At 41.7% G+C, this 17266-nt stretch overlaps 1 protein-coding gene across 4 annotated transcripts in view; it reads right to left on the bottom strand.

Moving 5' to 3' along the window:
* GRID1 (glutamate ionotropic receptor delta type subunit 1) overlaps positions 1 to 17266 on the bottom strand; it is a 668524-nt gene that overhangs the window by 129557 nt on the left and 521701 nt on the right. For all 4 annotated transcript variants that reach the window (XM_033148827.1, XM_033148826.1, XM_033148829.1 and 1 more), the window contains exons 5-6: positions 13141 to 13194; positions 1182 to 1355 (exon numbers count right to left, since the gene is read on the bottom strand). In XM_033148827.1, coding sequence (XP_033004718.1) covers positions 1182 to 1355; positions 13141 to 13194 — 228 coding nt within the window. The remainder of the gene's footprint in view (positions 1 to 1181; positions 1356 to 13140; positions 13195 to 17266) is intronic.

Genomic DNA, 17266 nt, shown 5'->3' with positions numbered 1-17266 from the left:
GGGGAAATCATCTTTCCTGGATCATCTCTTGGAACCAGATCTTTTTTAAGCATGTCCAATGAAGAATGCCATGTTCATTTTTCCTTTTCAGAAAGACTGCATTTGGCTTGGTGGCCTAGTATCTGACATTTTCCTGTCAGCAGGCAGACATGTTCGCAAGATACTTGTGCTGGGATACGTTTTGCATAAACCAACTGCTTAACTTCTCAATCATAAGCAATGACTATGAAGGGGGGAGGTTATTTGGGTTAGCTGAATTTCACATTTCCTGGCTCAGCTGTAGACTTCTCTGCCTTGATGGGAGACAGAAGAAATTAAGGCCAGGCCACACAGCTCAGTAGTACAGCACACACTTTGTATACAAATTTCCATCCCTGGAATCTCCCTGGAGAGATATTCCAGTATAGACAGGGCTCAGTCTAGTGCACTAATGATGTAGCATCTTCCTGTGACTTCCTTACAATCAATGAAAAGTCCTATATTGCTTCCTTTCCCCACATTTTGATCTCCCTGCTTGCTTCTAGGTATGGGATAATGTATAAACATGAATCCAATGTACCAGTGAGGTCATTTTGAATATAATTCTCACATTCCTGGCTATGACAGTTGGTCTAGTCTTATTTGATTTTAAAAGGATATTGAGCCAGAAATTCTGAATGAGCTTAGGAGTGCCTAGATCTTTCTAGGGTTGTTGCAGTTATCTATATTCACACAACCAAACCACATGAGATATTCTCAAGTGTCAAAAATTGCAAATTTCAACACACGCCAAGGACCGCAAAAACCAGGTAAGCCATTTCAGCAGAGCTCGTCAAAATTTCCATGTTCAACTTCCCTAGTCAATACATTTGTGGCCATGAAATTGCTTAATACATGGCAATAGAATGTAACATACCTTTTACACAAAATAGCTTCCCAATAGGATTTGACAGGAGTCAGTGCAATGGGCTGCCAATAAAATCAGATCTAAAGCATTTGGAAACCAGGGGAAGGAGATGATTGGGTTGGCCAGCTTCCATTTGCATCCTGTATGTGGAACACACTGAGACCTAAGTCCTTCCATTTGTATTTTTCCTGTTCCCTTACTCCTGTCAACTTTCCCAGTAAAATCACAGGTCATGACCTCCTCCCAAGGAAAAGAGAAGAGATGGGCCCTCTTACTCAATAGATATGCTACTGACCTGAAGCATTTGAAGATAACCTTCTTGTGGGTCACAGAGGAGCGAAGATATCCGGTGGTTGTTTCTCATGCATCGTTGATTGTTCTCTCTTGACAGAGGGAAGATCTGCCGTATGACGGTCATCCTCCCGAGAGCACTGTGTACCAGTTCCAAAATTTCATTGTCGCTGATTTCCTGTGAGGAAAGAAATGAATTCATTAGAATCCACTTCCATGATAAATTGTACTTTGAATGATTCTTTTATTTCTTCAAGTCCAGCACCTATATATTTCTGAGGACATTTTTTTAAAAAACAGAAAATAACTGAGACGGAGAGAACTTGGTGCTCTTATCTAGTGAAAACTTAGCCAATCTCTGGCCTCATCTACACAGGACATTCTGTGCCTAGAAAGCATGGCTCCGAGCAGCTTTTCGCTTGTCCCATCCTTTCTAGGCATGGGTCTGAGTGGCTTTGCCTTTGCCCCACTGTGTTTCCCTGGGAAGGCTGCTCTTTAGTGCTAAATCGGAACAAACTGCAATCTGCAGAAAACCCAGTTGAGTTAAGCCATCAATTTCAGCTCTAAACCATCAATTTCCCCCCGGGAAAGTGGCGGGCCGAACAGAAGTGTGGATAAATTTGGTCAGTGCCTAGATGAGGAACTACTTATTAATAGCTTCAAATATTTTTCTCAGGCTTCACAAGGGAATAGTGAAGTCTAAGTGTAATAAGGAAATAGGTAGAATAATTAAAATGGAGGAAATTTATGCTTCTATGGCATTTTTCTTCATTCAGACTTATCATGTGAAGACAGTTGTGGTTGTTTTGTTGTGGTGGATCCATGGGGGATCCTAAAGCAATGCACAATATAATCCCACCATTTGTCACAAATTGAAACTTCAATTTAAAACATTTGTTGGATTACTGTATATTTTCTCATAATAGCTATAGCAAAACTATCAACAGAATAAACAGGCACTTTTTAATCAAAGGAGTTTGCACTTATGGCATGCATGCCCTAAAATATAAGACAATTAAATGAACCATAAAAACCACCACTCATTACTCAGAGCCTATCAAGTGGCCAGAAATATAGATGTTCCTGGGGAACAATCAGGATCCTCACTAAATGGCATTCTTACGTCATGTATTAATGTACTAGTAAATAACCACAGCTTATCAAATTTGTGCGATAAGTATAAACTGAACCTATTCTTTGTAGTGTTTTCTATCCTGTGCCATTAGATGATGGTGATGATGGAGGACAGATTTCAGACCAAGGTATTAATGGAAAACCATCCGAAGGTTACTAGCTAAATAATGGCTCATTTAAAAGCACTTATGGTTTTTTTCTTGGAACTAAAGAAAATAAATCCAGGAAGATCCCCCCCCTCTTTCTAAATGACAGGTGCCATAGGATATTGTCAGAGCATCTATGCTTTCTGAGAATATTCCATCTGATTAAATTGGCTATTTCAGAAGGGATAGGAAAACACATTTGACATGAGTCACCTTGTTTTGTTTTGTCCTGCCCTCCACTTGTGCTTGTGGCACAACAGTGTCGCTTACTTTATGCAACTTAATCTGTATAGGGAACAAGATTCTTGGTGCCTGGAATAACATTACTCAAGATTTTTTTCGTGGGGTTTCAGGCAAGAGTGTGTCTCTTTTGCATCAGCCCTTCTTATTTTAAAGTCAATTACATCCAATCAAGATCATACCGATGAACACAAGCTATATTAAACCCAACTGTACATGCAAAGCATTGCTTTTTGGTCTGATCAAGCATAGCTGTACTTAATAGTCTCATTATTTGCTTACTCTTGTGGCCAGGGGAAACGCCTTGGTGGCAAACATATTCTGAGAAGCTGACATAATTCTCACAATTTACGACCAAAAGCACATGATGATTCGAAACCTACCAATTTCCCATACAGAGTATTTGTTTAAATAGTTGCCAGGGGGGAGGCTGCATAAGGAAGAAACTATTTCCACGTTTGGTTGTACAGCCAACTCCCAGTTTATGCGGGGGTTACATTCCAAGGCACCACACATTTAAGTGAAATTGTGTATATTTGAAGCACCACTGAAAAAGCCTGTAAACACCCCGTTCCACCCCCTACGCTTCTTGTGATGTTTTCTGGTCACTTGTAGGGCTCGGCATGATGCGCATGTGCATGGTTGCACACACATTGAACACACGTAAATGGGGGTTGCCTGTATTAACAATGGGAAGTGTTTGAGCTTTATCGTTGTTCTTAAAACTCAGGGGTGTGGGGAAGAGATTGAGACGGACAGACAGAACCAACACATGTAGTAGCTCACACATCTAAAAATATGCTAGATGGGGGATACAGAATGTAGTCTATAAGAACTTCTGTTAACTCCAAATTCCCCTTCTAAGGCATAGATGAGATGTAGTGATCTTAGTGCAATAACCTATGGTCTGGGAATGGAAGGGGCAGCACTTATGTCGGTGGAAGCTACTTCTTGCTTTGCCTAAACAAAATAAACAAAATAAAAAATAAAAAAATTACTTCCAGTAGCACCTTAGAGACCAACTAAGTTTGTTCTTGGTATGAGCTTTCGTGTGCATGCACACTTCTTCAGATACCTGAAGAATGTATCTTTGCCTGTTAGCTTCTGTAAGAGGCAGCATCCCACCAACGGCTAATGCTCTCTGGAGGCCTCTGGAGAAGAAGGTTCTCCCACCACCACCATTTCAGCCCCCAAAACTACATACTGAATATTTAATCTTCCTGAACATTCAGGAAGTTAAACCCAAAGATTACTTTAAAGCATCTCAGGCTCCCAGTACTCAATCCATTTGTGTATTTATTTATTTGCAGACAAAGAACATCAATTATTGTGTTTGCAATACCTAGCTATTTTGCTCAGGGGAAATATTTAAATCTGCTTTAGCTGCATTCAGTTATCATAACACAAATTGCAAAATGAGACAATTATGTTTCACATTAAAAACTCCTATTTTCCTAGAGGTAATGAAGGAAAATTATAAATTTTAATGACATTAATAATTTACCAAACCAAAAAGAGTTCCATGAAAAAAAAATGTCCCTGAGAAAAATCTGAAGATTAAACTTTAATAGGCATGAGGATCATGAGGTTGATGAAAAATCTGTAGACTTATATGCAGTATTTACAGCAGGGCTGGTGCTTTAAAAACGTGAAATGGATTTCCCTTACTTACATATTTTGGTTTATAGAAGAGCAGCAACGTGGAATGATGGTTGGTTGCAGTTCTAGGTATGCAAACAAGCAGTGCTTTTTTCTGCGAGGAGGAGGAGGAGGAGTTTGGAGGAGTTTGGATTTGATATCCCACTTTATCACTACCCTAAGAAGTCTCAAAGCGGCTAACATTCTTTTTTCCCTTCCTCCCCCACAACAAACACTCTGTGAGGTGAGTGGGGCTGAGAGATTTCAGAGAAGTGTGACTAGCCCAAGGTCACCCAGCAGCTGCACGTGGAGGAGCGGGGATGCGAACCCGGTTCCCCAGATTACGAGTCTACCGCTCTTAACCACTTCACCACACTGGATGCAGGGGTACGTATACCCCTAAACATTTTGTGAATCTAAGTTTGGTCTCATTGAGGGGCAGTATTTTAATATGAGTAGGAAAATGAGAGTACCCCTAAACATTAAAAAAGCACTGCAAACAAATATGGGGCTTCACTCAATGACTCATGGAGGAAACAAAGTAGCTAGCACCAGCAATTTGCATAGGAAGGAACAAACAAATTGACAGTGCCAGCTGAAGTTCCTGACACTGTGGCTAGGTCTGGGTATTTTGCTTGGCCTGCTCAAACATGAGCATGTTGTTACGCAACCTCAGCGAGACCATTATTATGAGCCGCCACCTGCTTATTCATTCCCCCACCCCAGATCCATGGGAGGGGCTGGATCCAAGGGGAGGAGGAATGATCCTGTTGCCACTGTGTAATTAGCTGGAATACCTCCTTCACTGGGCCCACCCATGGCTTCCACATCATCCTACTCTTACTGTATCCTCTAACTGCTCAGGGGGGAAAGACTGCCTTGAGTTGGCCGTGCAATACTTCCATAGGGCTCAGGAAGCTAAAAAAAATTTTTTTAAAAATAAAAATTGGTACATCTGTTCTCTGAGATTATTAGGAACTGATATTAATTGTTGCATTTTACTGTCTTGAGCATATTCAGCCTAAGGAGTACAAACAGCCAGTAGTTTAATTCTTTATTGACAAAGTATGAACTTACAATGGCTAGGCAGCTGCCACCCATCCCCAGGCTTGTGCCCCGAGCCAGACTGTTGGAGCAACAGGGGGCCATGCCTACATGCCAACTTAAGTGCTCTAGTCTGATGGCACAAGTACAAGCAACCTGTGACTTCTCCTAGATTGAAGTTGTTGGTGTGCCTGGCTCTTTAAGCTCCCCCCCCCCTTCTGCCAGATCCTAGGGAGCAGTGGGGGAGGGGACAGAGTGGGTTTTGCCAGCCCTTTCCCTTCAGGCATCACCTGTCCTTCCTCCACTGTCTCTGACTACTCAGACCCCTCCTCATCCTCCAGCTATGGCTCCTGTCTTATGGGAAGCACAAAACACCATAAATCGCTACTCGCTTCCCCTGCATCAGCCTCTGGCCCTGCTACCTCTTCCACCTGCTCCTCAGAGCCCTGCGAGTCCCTGACACTTACTCTGTAGAAAAAAAAATTGGTTAAGCTATTCCCACCCCACTCAGAAAACTGAAAATGTGTTAGGCATGCAGAAGCAAGTGCCTGTAGACTGATATAGGGAATGGGGAAAATTTTCATACCCAGCCATGATTGGAAACAAAAAGTGGACTGAAGCTTTCTTCTGCCAAAGAATATCCCAAATATTATATTCAGTAAACAATGTTGATTATGATATTTTAAGTTCTGTACCTCATTATCAAGACACTACCATCTTAGTTATTAATGCTTTTTCCTGTTCCATTTCCATCAATATTAACCATGGACTGTATCCAAACTAAGTTTAACTTACTTGAAACCACTGGGACAAGTTAGACATGACTTAAGTCTCATTTATTTCAATGAGAACTAACTTTAAGTAACTGATTATTTATAGAGAGAAGCAGTAACAGCTGAAGATTTACATAAAATACATCCCAGATGCAAATAATCTAAATCACTTGAGTTTGGGAGGAAGAACACAGCTACCAATAGATTTATTAGCCAAGAATGACATCAGACAAGGGAGAAATAAAGCCACCAGCACAAACAAAGAATGAGGCCATGAGGTGAAAATGGAAAGTAAGGAAGTCTAGACTATGGCAGAGACAGCAAAGTAAATAATCATCCATCATGCACTGAATGGGTAGCATGGCCTCTGACAGTCAAGATTAGAAGAGCAGGTGCTCTGCAGAATTGGGCAGAGATGGTGGAGGACATTAAATCAAGGATCCATTGGAAGTTGGAGGGAAAGAAAATTAAACAGACCAGGAATGGACAAAAATAATCATGCAGCCACATCCTAGACACATTTACTTGCAAGCAAGTTCCACTGAGTTTAGTATTTCCGGGGAAGTTTGTGTATGGTCCCAGGCCTAAAGACAAAGAGTCTTCAGAGAGCCGGTGTGGTGTAGTGGTTAAGAGCGGTAGACTCGTAATCTGGGGAACCGGGTTCGCGTCTCCGCTCCTCCACATGCAACTGCTGGGTGACCTTGGGCTAGTCACACTTCTCTGAAGTCTCTCAGCCCCACTCACCTCACAGAGTGTTTGTTGTGGGGGAGGAAGGGAAAGGAGAATGCTAGCCGCTTTGAGACTCCTTCGGGTAGTGAAAAGTGGGATATCAAATCCAAACTACTCTTCTTCTTCTTCTTCTTCTTCTTCTTCTTCTTCTTCTTCTTCTTCTTTGTCAATCCACACATTGATACATGCACCTCAAAGCACATTGTGGTGGCCTAGTGCCACATCACATGGCAGCATAACGTGGGATAAGAATACTCATGACACCCACAGTGGAAATGTCTATATTAATTGTGGGCAAGGGCGAGAACCTTTTTTTAGTTTGGGAGCTACCTATGTTCCTTGGTAGACACCCTTCTGGGGCTGTGTGGCAGAGGTGGGGGAGACAGGTAGAGATCCAGAAGGAAAAGCAGGTGAAGAAATGTATACCACTCTTAAGTTTTACTGTAAAATAATGTAAGTTTTTTTTAGGAAAAAACTGCCTAATTATCAGTGTTTACAACTGATCAACTGCAAATTAACATTTCCAATAGACAGATTTGTAGGCGGCAGGTGGCTTGGAAAGTAAACTTGAGTTTTTAAAAATGATTGTTTTAACTGCTTGCAGTCCACTGGGACCATTTCTCACATGTGTTCATTTCAAAAGAACATCTTGTTGCACACCTTTTTTTGTTGTTGTTCAACTTAATTTTACCTAGATATGCTGAGAAGATGCTCTTGGACGTTTCTGCACAGTAAGCCAATGTGAAGTACCAAAGTAAGTGTTTTCCTATCACTACCGTACTATAGAAAGTCTGATCTAATCTCACAGTAACAGGAAAAGAACAAACATCCTCAAATATTTCTGGGATCTCATACAGAGAATTTACAATATGAATAAAGCATGACATTCTTTCCTCTGGCAATGTGTTTGACAGATAAAAGAAACAAAAGAATGGTAATGATAGCTTGTGGTGAGGTAATAAGCGGTACCCTTTGAAACTTATTGGATGTGTGTTAATCTGAATTGACTGAAAGTCATTAATGTGAATAGCCACAAATGAAAGCCTCAAAGTCAAGTAGCAACTCTAACCTTCAGCTCTCCAACTTAGTTTAGCAACTTGTAATTAAATCTGTTTTGTGGCATTTCAGGTGACAGCAGTGTGGCTGCACTTTATCTCCCCATCAAAACAAAGGAAGGGAAATTTCATTATAACCAATTTATGTCTGGAAACACTGACTGCAGCTAATGGAAGTTGCATCGGCAGGGAGATACAGCAAGGAGGAAGTTGACTTACAGGATTAGCTAATTACAGGCCAGGGCTTGATGCGCAGCTCACTTAGAGCACTTAGGGGAGATCTAAGGAACAACAGGAAGTGCAAGTCCTTCCAGTTTTTACATTTCTTCTCTACGAATCTAAAATGGGAGTTCGCATACCCTGGGATGGATCCAGAGTTGCCTTTCCATCAATGGAAGGGCATGTTCCATTCGCAGAAAGTGAATCCAGCAGTACCCACTGCCACCTCCCATGTATTCTGGAGGGTCCCCTGATCACCTGGTGCAGTATTTGAAGGGAACAGAGGGCTAAAATGAGTGAGAATGGGCAAAGATGGCCCCTCTCCCCACTCACCAGTAGGTAGAGTGCTGCCACAGGTAGTCTGAGTCCAACTCCCTTTCCTAAAGCTTCTCCCTTCCCCTAGGCATCATCATAGACAAGGAATTTGCACAGGATAGTTAATATTAGGGCATAGTAGAATAAATAGGTCATCTTGAAGTGTGGCCACCGTATATAAAAATCACAGGGCAAGGATGCACAACTGAACTGCTCTGAGGGCTACTTTTACATTTTTATTAACTCAAGAGGGCTGTGGCATGAATTAATCATGGGAAAATGTTCTTGTCATATTTGTACTCAGTTTACTCACACATGCAAAACTAACGTACGTGGATAAAATATATCGCTGCAAATCTTGCCACCCTGTTTAAGGTTTTTCTTTTGCTTAATAAAACACAAATATCAAGTACCAGGCTGTGACACAAATGTTAAGAGCTCTCTCTCTCTCTCTCTCTCTCTCTCTCTCTCTCTCTCTCTCTCACACACACACACACACACACTAGGGCTGGGTGGTATCTGGTTTTCAATATTGTGATATATCAGCCCTGACTATCTGCCTCCTTGCCCTTCGACATTCCTGTTTGTGCTTGCTTCGAGTAAGCTCCTTGTATCTGATTCTAGCCTGGAATCAGCTTTGTTATTTGGACTGCATTCCTTATAGATTGTCAGCTTGGACCGGATTTCTTGATCCTGCCTAGGTCCTCCTGTGGGATCTCTCCTGGAATTTGAATGCTGCTGGTCTTGATCCTTCAGGGACTTGTGCTGTCACATTTCTGAGTGGTCAAACTGCTTACAGCCCGCAGCTGTCAAAGAGATGCTTGCTTTCCTTCACATTCTTCCTTGTTCTTAAAGCCTTTTATGCTAAGCAGATCACATATCCTTTCATTTGTCCTTCCTCGCCTTTAATTTTCTTGTACATTCTGATAAATATTAACCCAGCAGCTCTGTGACTTGCATCCTGATCATCCCTTCTGAAATGCAGATAATCCAGGCATAACACAAGTTGGGAGTGGCTTGTTCCTTTAAAAAAAATGGAATATAACTCGAATTCCCACTGAATTACAGTCGTACCTTGGATCTCAAATGCCCCAGGCTCCCGAACAAATCGGCTCCTGAATGATCGAAACCTGGAAGTGAGTGTTCCGGTTTTCGAACAATTTTTGGAAACTGAAAGTCCGGTGTGGCTTCCACAGCTTCTGATTGGCTGCAGGACGCTCCTGCAGCCAATCGGAAGCCGCACCTTCGTTTTCAAATGGTTCTGGGAGTCAAATGGACTCCCGGAACGCATTCTGTTCAAGAACCAAGGTACGACTGTATTGCTGTTTGAATGAAATGGAAAGGTTCCTTTCAGACAAAACATTTGAGGAATTATGAGGGACACTAACAGTCTAGCCAAAAGCCATGTATCCTTCGACCTAAGCTTATTGTTGGATGTTTGTATTCCTTTACTTGGTAGGGGTGGATTTATGCTTCAGTCTGGGCCCTAGAGCCTAGGCGATGGCCACCACATCCCATAGGCATGATTTACAATGGCAGAAGAAAACAGTCAACTATGGACAGAAAAAGACATGCTCCATTAACAGTGCATATACTTTACATGCTGCAAAAATGCATGCCTGAGTATCTCAAATTTGAATCAAACTCCAAAGAGCAAGTCCTCTTACGGAAGTAGGACAGAAGGTTTTGCACGGTTAATTCCTTTCCAATCCATACCGAAGTTCAAAATGATAAGCCAGCCAGCCACCAGCCCTCTGTAGCTAGACAGCATACCAAGTGCTTCTCTGTTTCTCTGAGTAGATAGTTACTCTGTTCAAACTCTCAGATTCTAGACATTTGAGAGAATGTATAGTTGTCTGCTTTAACTCAATTGCATTTTATAGAGTCTATATAAGCTTGCACATTGATAGTTCTTCACTGGATTATATTTATGTACCTATTTGCACTTTGTAACCCATCATAACCCTGTCCCCAGGATTTTATCACGCTATGCAGGGATTCTAATTTGTTCTTCTTGTCTTGTGAACTTTCTGATTGATACCTTTATATCTGCATCCTGCAAATGCTTCTCCTATCTGTACTCTTGTCAGTGGAAGGGGGTCCATATTTTGTGACATTTAATAAATGACGTACATATTTGTGAGCCCACGGGAGTCTTATTTCGGCGGAAGAGAGGTGAAAAATTATGCACTACATTACGCGGTTTTAATTGGGGGTAGTGAATTTCAGCACCTCAACAACAACAGCAACAACATCCTCCTATAAACCCTGTACAGAGTAGACAGTGCTTTGTATTTATGTGAATATAAACACTGATTTCCTCTGTGCGTTTCTCATGGTGATTTTTTTTTACAAAGCTATTACAGCAAAAAAGAACGAGTCCCATAAACATCACGGGGACTGGAGAAGATTCATAATGGCTTTTTGGAGGTAGCAATTTTATACCCACTACCCCTTTTAATTTCCATGCATTACCGCTAACCAGACAAAAAGCAATTTATAGTTCCTGTTAACATATATGGCTGCCTTCCTCCGCATGATTAGCGAGAGGCAAAGGACGGCATGAAACGTGAACAAAGAAGTCTGTACTTAAACTTGATGTCCCCTATATAATGCATTAGCACAAAGCAACAGATAACACAGCGCTCTTTATTTAAATATTTTACCAGCCTTAAGCACATAAAGAACATACATTTATTAAGATATACAAATGTTTATCATAGTGCAGCTTCCCCTAAGTAGCCAGAAATTTATAAATGATCATATAGGATATTCTCTCTCCCTACCCCCACCGCCATGCTTATATTATGAGTCATTTCTCAGTGCGCAGACTTTCAATATGGGCCTCTATAAAATACAGCTTAGGGACATTCCCCACCCCCACCCCGTATTGATATGCAGAACATAAATAAAGCTCGATTATCCTTTAAGTGGAATTTGGGGGGGGGCATACAAACCAAACACGTGCCTTGCTTCAATGCAGAACTGGATAACAGTGATAGAATCAGTTCAGTTATACAGAAAGGATGATAATGCATCAAGCTCACAGAGCTAATCTTTTGTAACATTCAGACACTGCAAACTGGAGAGCAGCGGCCTTACATGTAAGCTCAGTGCCTTCTTGGTTGTCCATGGTAACAGACTGCAAGCTTACAGACCACCAAGAGCTATATATCTGCATTTCTGAGGTTTATGTGGAATAATTCTTTCTTCCCTACAAGCACAGCTAGTGGGGTAGGTCAGCATGAGAAAGAACAGGATGACAAGCCTTGCCATTTCCCGGGCACACTCGGGACTTTGTTTTGATCTTTATCATGCTGTTTATGCCAGCCAAGAAGAAGTCTTGGAAATGGAGCCATACAATTTGCATTCTGGTATTATTCAGGATGGAGAGAGACAATCTCCCTGCCCTATTCCCCCACCCCGCCAACAGAAGTTAGTATGAGAGAGAGTCTCCATCGCCAACGGTGTCTGCAGTAAAGCTGGATGTTTACAAGTTTTGATTCTTTTGTCCCAAAATGGTACACTTGACAAGCAGGGGGAGGGATAAGGAGTATGTGAATCACGTCTGTTTTCCATCCACTGCCAGATTGCCAAATAGGCGGAGTAGGCACCAGCCTATGGGCTCCATGCCTTTCAGGGGCCTCGCGACAATGGATCAAAATAATATTGATTTGATAGAGAATTACAAAAACTTAATTTTCAAGGTCCCCCCCCCCCAGATTTTGACTGCCTAGGGACCTCCACAGGGTTTAATCTGGCACTGTTTCCCTCTGAATAATGGACACAATAAATGCTGCTCGTGGGGGAGATGCGCAGGAAACCCCCAGAGGTTGGATGTCTTTTTTATTTTTATTATTCTTTGCAAAGATCTGTAAAACTGCACAACCTCTATGCCAACTTGCTGGGCCAAACTCAGGGTAGCTACCGAGCCTTGGGAACAAGGAAGCTCCTGAAGCTGATGAGCCGATTTGGAAACACCCAACTTGAGAAGCAAAGCTCAGGAAGCTAAAGGACTGTGAAACACACCCATCTAACAAAAGTAAACCCTAGCACAAGCCCCATTCCCTGCTTCAAAGCCCTGCAAAAAAAGAGGTGACAGAGGGCAAGGGATTTTTTTGGGGGGGAGGTAAGCCCCACCCCACATAACTGATCACGAGACGTGGCAATGCCCATCAACTTTGGGGGGCAGCCCCCTCAAATATTTTATTGGGGAGGCCAAAGGGACCTCAGCCCTTAGGAGTCAACTCCTATGACAAAGAAACTGATATGTAAACCACTGTGTGTTGTAGTGGTTAAGGGCAGTAGACTTGTAATCTGGTGAACCGGGTTCGCGTCTCCGCTCCTCCACATGCAGCTGCTGGATGACCTTGGGCTAGTCGCACTTCTCTGAAGTCTCTCAGACCCACTCACCTCACAGAGTGTTTGTTGTGGAGGAGGAAGGGAAAGGAGAATGTTAGCCGTTTTGAGACTCCTTTGGGTAGTGATAAAGCGGGATATCAAATCCAAACTCTTCCTCTTCTTCAACTTTCTGCAACCCCCCTTCCCCACAACTGTTGTCTATCATTAAATACAAAAAAAGAAGACAAGTGGGAAGATGAGAGTGAAATGGATGGGAGAAAGAGAAACAATAGGCAAAGGAGCCTTTTTATGCAGCCTCATTCTCTTACCTCATTAACATAGACCCAGTGACTATCCTTTGAAGCCAGGTTGGTTTCCACTGCCTAGAGAAAGAAAAAGAAAAGAAATAAATAAACAACTGAAAATAAAATAAAGGTGTTGGAAAACATTCCCCAGTTAATGTATGCCTTGTGCTACAAAGAGCTTACAATAGGTATTTTCTTTCACTTTTTGCTATCATACAATAGTTATATAATTGGCAGTCATCTAAAGAGCTACATACTTCATTGTGAATTATATGGCTACTTCCAGTTGGGCAGCTCACAAGGACACAGCACTGCAGCATCAAAGATCATTTATTCAGTATAGGAAAATCCAGAAGGATCTGGTTTAATTCTCTTTGGTGTATATAAATCCTGTGACAGTGTTCCTTAGGGCTTCCTTTATTCATCTAACTAGGACACTGACCAAGTATGGGATCAATGCAATGAATAGGTCTTTTCTGGCTTCAGAAAGAAGGCTGAAACGGTGTACATGATGTGTCAGGCTAAATTGATGGATGCAAAACGGCAATGTGATGCAGGGGAGGGGGCAAAGGGCTTCAGAAAGAAGCTGACTTGTTAGTATTTCATATATCCAATGGTGGAGGAGTACTAGTAAGTGATTTCACACAGTGTGTTGTGCAAGTTGCACCGATTTCCCCAGGCCGTGTCCCAATTTCCCTGAAGGGAAGCTTGTCCAAATATATCCTAGTGCCCCCCCCCCACATCCCAATGTGTTCAACCAAATATTGGTTGAGCAAATTCTCCTGCCCAATTATTACTAATGATAGGCCATCGGTAAAGCACACTGAAGTGATAAGCACTGCTAATGAAATATCAGCACCGTAAGCAAGTCCACTTTTACCCATCAACGAGATTTCCTGGAAGTGGAAAGTAAGTTAAGAGGAGGAATATGGGTTGCAGACAATGTTCCCTCTCCAATATTGTGATGATCCTGTCCTGTTCTTGATTCATCTACATTATCTTGCTTTTCTCTTATTCTCTTTTGTGACATCCACCTTACCTTTCATATTCTTCCTTTCTGAAGAATATGAAAGGGTGGGGAGGCAGTCGTTTAAATCTGAGGTTTTGGGGGGAAAACATATTTGGAAACTCTCTTGCCTGTCACTGTGAAGCCTTTTTGCTACCAGTGTTATGGTGGTGGAAGATCTGCTCCCAGCAACAGCAGAAGTCAGCAAAAGGGTGCACAAAATTGGATACAGGTTTCAAAGATCGTCTGATCTCCCAGCTGGCAACCCATCAGCTAATGGTGGCACAAGACATAGCCAGAGAGCTTTTCATTCCCTGCAGATTTTACTATTCTGTAACTTTGCATGAGTCTGGACAGCACTATCTTTTCAAAAGAAAAGCACACCACATGAACATGTCTTTTTTTTTTTTTTTTTTTTTACCTAAGGGTGTCTAAGTATTTCAGAACAGCAGCGACTATTGTTGCAGAAGCAAAGCTTAGTTATCCACCCTGTGCTATTCTGTATAATATATGTTTCAAGAGATTTAAAAATGGATTTTTCCTCCTGGAAATGTTTTAGAGTATGTGTGTGTGTCCATTTCTCATAAAATTCCCCGAGGCTCTAGACTTCATTCAGGACTAATGGCCTGCAGCATTTCCTCCAAAAAAAGAAACACAGCTTTTAAGACAGTGCATTAGAAAAGTGGAGACTTTCCAGCTTTCATTTATTTCACCTTAAAATACCCAAACAAATCACTTCTGCAAATTTAGTACAAAAAGAAACACATTGAAATAGATGCATTTCTCTTTGGTTGCACTGCAAACAGATTTTAGGGAACAGATTGGTTTTTTTTTCCTTTAAAAGGATCCCCATTAATATAATTCCTCATAATGAGAAGTAATTGATTGAATCCAGAGAACAGCAAACAGAACGTCTTGGAAGGAACCTTTTGGAAGGGGGTTCTGCTCTGTCCTGGAAAGTCACTCCTAAGAGCCGGTCAGAGGGCTTTTTGGAAAAGGAGGCTGATAGAGGATGTATAATCACCAAGAGAGACACCATGTACAAGTGCACTAAAATAGTTAGCATGTGATATTGCATGGGTAGCCAAGTTTGTTGATGACCTCAAATTATTCAGGGTGGCAAAACTAAACAGCTCGAAAAAAGCATCTCCCCAGACTAGAAGAATGGTCATCAAAATAGCAAATCTGGTTCAGGGTGAGCAAGTGTGAAGTTCCAAACAAACAAACAATCCATCTTCATATATACATTGATGGGATCTGAGCTGGAAGTGACTGAGCAGTAATGGATCCTGGGGTTGTGGTGGAGAGCTCAACGAAAAGGTCAACCCAACATTCTGCCGCTATACAAAAGGTGAATGTTGGAGATCATTAGAACAGGGTTTGACAATCAAACATCCAAAATCATAATGACTTTATACAAATGTGTGGCGTGACCACACTCTGGATGAAGTGTACAGCTGCCCTGGGCTCCTTTGGAAGGGCAGGATAGAAATTTAATAATAAATAAACACAGGTCTGGTTGCCACATCTCCAAATGGTTATTGCGGAGATAGAAAAGGTTAGAAGAGGGTGACCAAAATGATCAGTGACCTGGAAAAAGTCCTCTGTGTGAAAAGGCTACGACACTTAGCGTCTTTCAGTTCAGAAAAAGGGAAGTACAAGAGGACATGGAAATAGTGTTTAAGTATGCATACTATGGAGGAAAGGGACACAGAGTTGTTTTTCTTCCCCCTTCACAGTACTAGAACCTTGGCTCATCCAATGGGGCTGAAAGGTAGGAGTTTCAGGACAGACAAATGTACTTCTACACAGAGAATATATACATGAAATTTGTATAGTGATGGCTGCTAACCTTGGTGGTTTTAAAGGGGGATTAGATAAATTCATGGAAGTTAAGGCTATCAATGGCTGCTGTTCATAATGACTAAATATTACCTCAAAGTAAAAACAAAATGCTGAACTAAATGGGTTGTCGGTCTGCTCTTGTAGGGCTATTCTTATGTCACCATCAGAGACAAAAAATAAAATAAAATCAGGGTGTTTTTTCCAGCTGGAACTCGGTTCCAGCACCTTTCAGGTGGGTGCCGTTGTTATTATAAGAGAACTGGAGAGGCATTCATTATGAGTTCCAGCACCTATTTTTTCTAGAAAAATAGCACTGCTCTTAATATTGTTATTGTTGCTACTACCAAATGTCACAGAAGGCAGAATTCCAAGACAAAATTCTAGAATTCTGCTCAAGCAACATCTCTGAGGACCCTTGAAAGAAGCAAAGCAGGTTTTGATAAACCCAAAATCTCTCTCATGGGAGTTCTACGTATCCCACAGAAGACACTGGTGCATGTTGTTATTCAGGTTACACTGTGGGCACCAGCTGCCTCTTACCAACACTGGATATATATATATAGTGGTGGAAGTCCAGGGCTGATGAAGAGATTGTCTATGCAGTAGGCCTGGGTTGCAGTTGCCATAGAAAATGTAGAGTATTTGGAGGTTCACGCTCAAGTGGAAAAGCTGAGACATTTCAAAGGAATCCGAAAAGAGTTTCAGTGATAACAGACTCTCAGGAGGCTTGCACACAGCTTCCAGGCAGATAAATGAACATATAACACAACAGATAAAATAGTATTTCACAACTAAAATAAAACTTCATTTTCTCAAAATCTATAAACCGCATAACTAGTTAATAAGACACAAGTAAATGTATGCAACTGCATTAGAAAACTACGATCCCTTTGAAAGCAGTTTGGGCACATCCACATTTAGTGTCTCCATCTAAATCAGGGGTCAGCAAACTTTTTCAGCAGGGGGCCGGTCCACTGTCCCTCAGACCTTGTGTAGGGCTGGACTAGATTTTGAAAAAAAGTATGAACGAATTTTTAATAGAATTCCTATGCCCCACAAATAACCCAGAGATTAATTTTAAATACTGTAAAAGCACACATTCTACTCATGTAAAAACACCAGGCAGGCCCCACAAATAACCCAGAGATGCATTTTAAATAAAAGGACACATTCTACTCATGTAAAAACACGCTGATTCCCAGACTGTCCGCGGGCCGGATTTAGAAGGTGATTGGGCCACATCCGGCCCCCACGCCTTAGTTTGGGGACCCCTGATCTAAATGATCAGGAACTCCTGCC

The sequence above is a fragment of the Lacerta agilis genome, chromosome 5 (genome assembly GCF_009819535.1).
Source record: "Lacerta agilis isolate rLacAgi1 chromosome 5, rLacAgi1.pri, whole genome shotgun sequence".
Taxonomy (NCBI): Eukaryota; Metazoa; Chordata; class Lepidosauria; order Squamata; family Lacertidae; genus Lacerta; species Lacerta agilis.
This window is presented reverse-complemented; position numbering and strand designations above follow the sequence as displayed.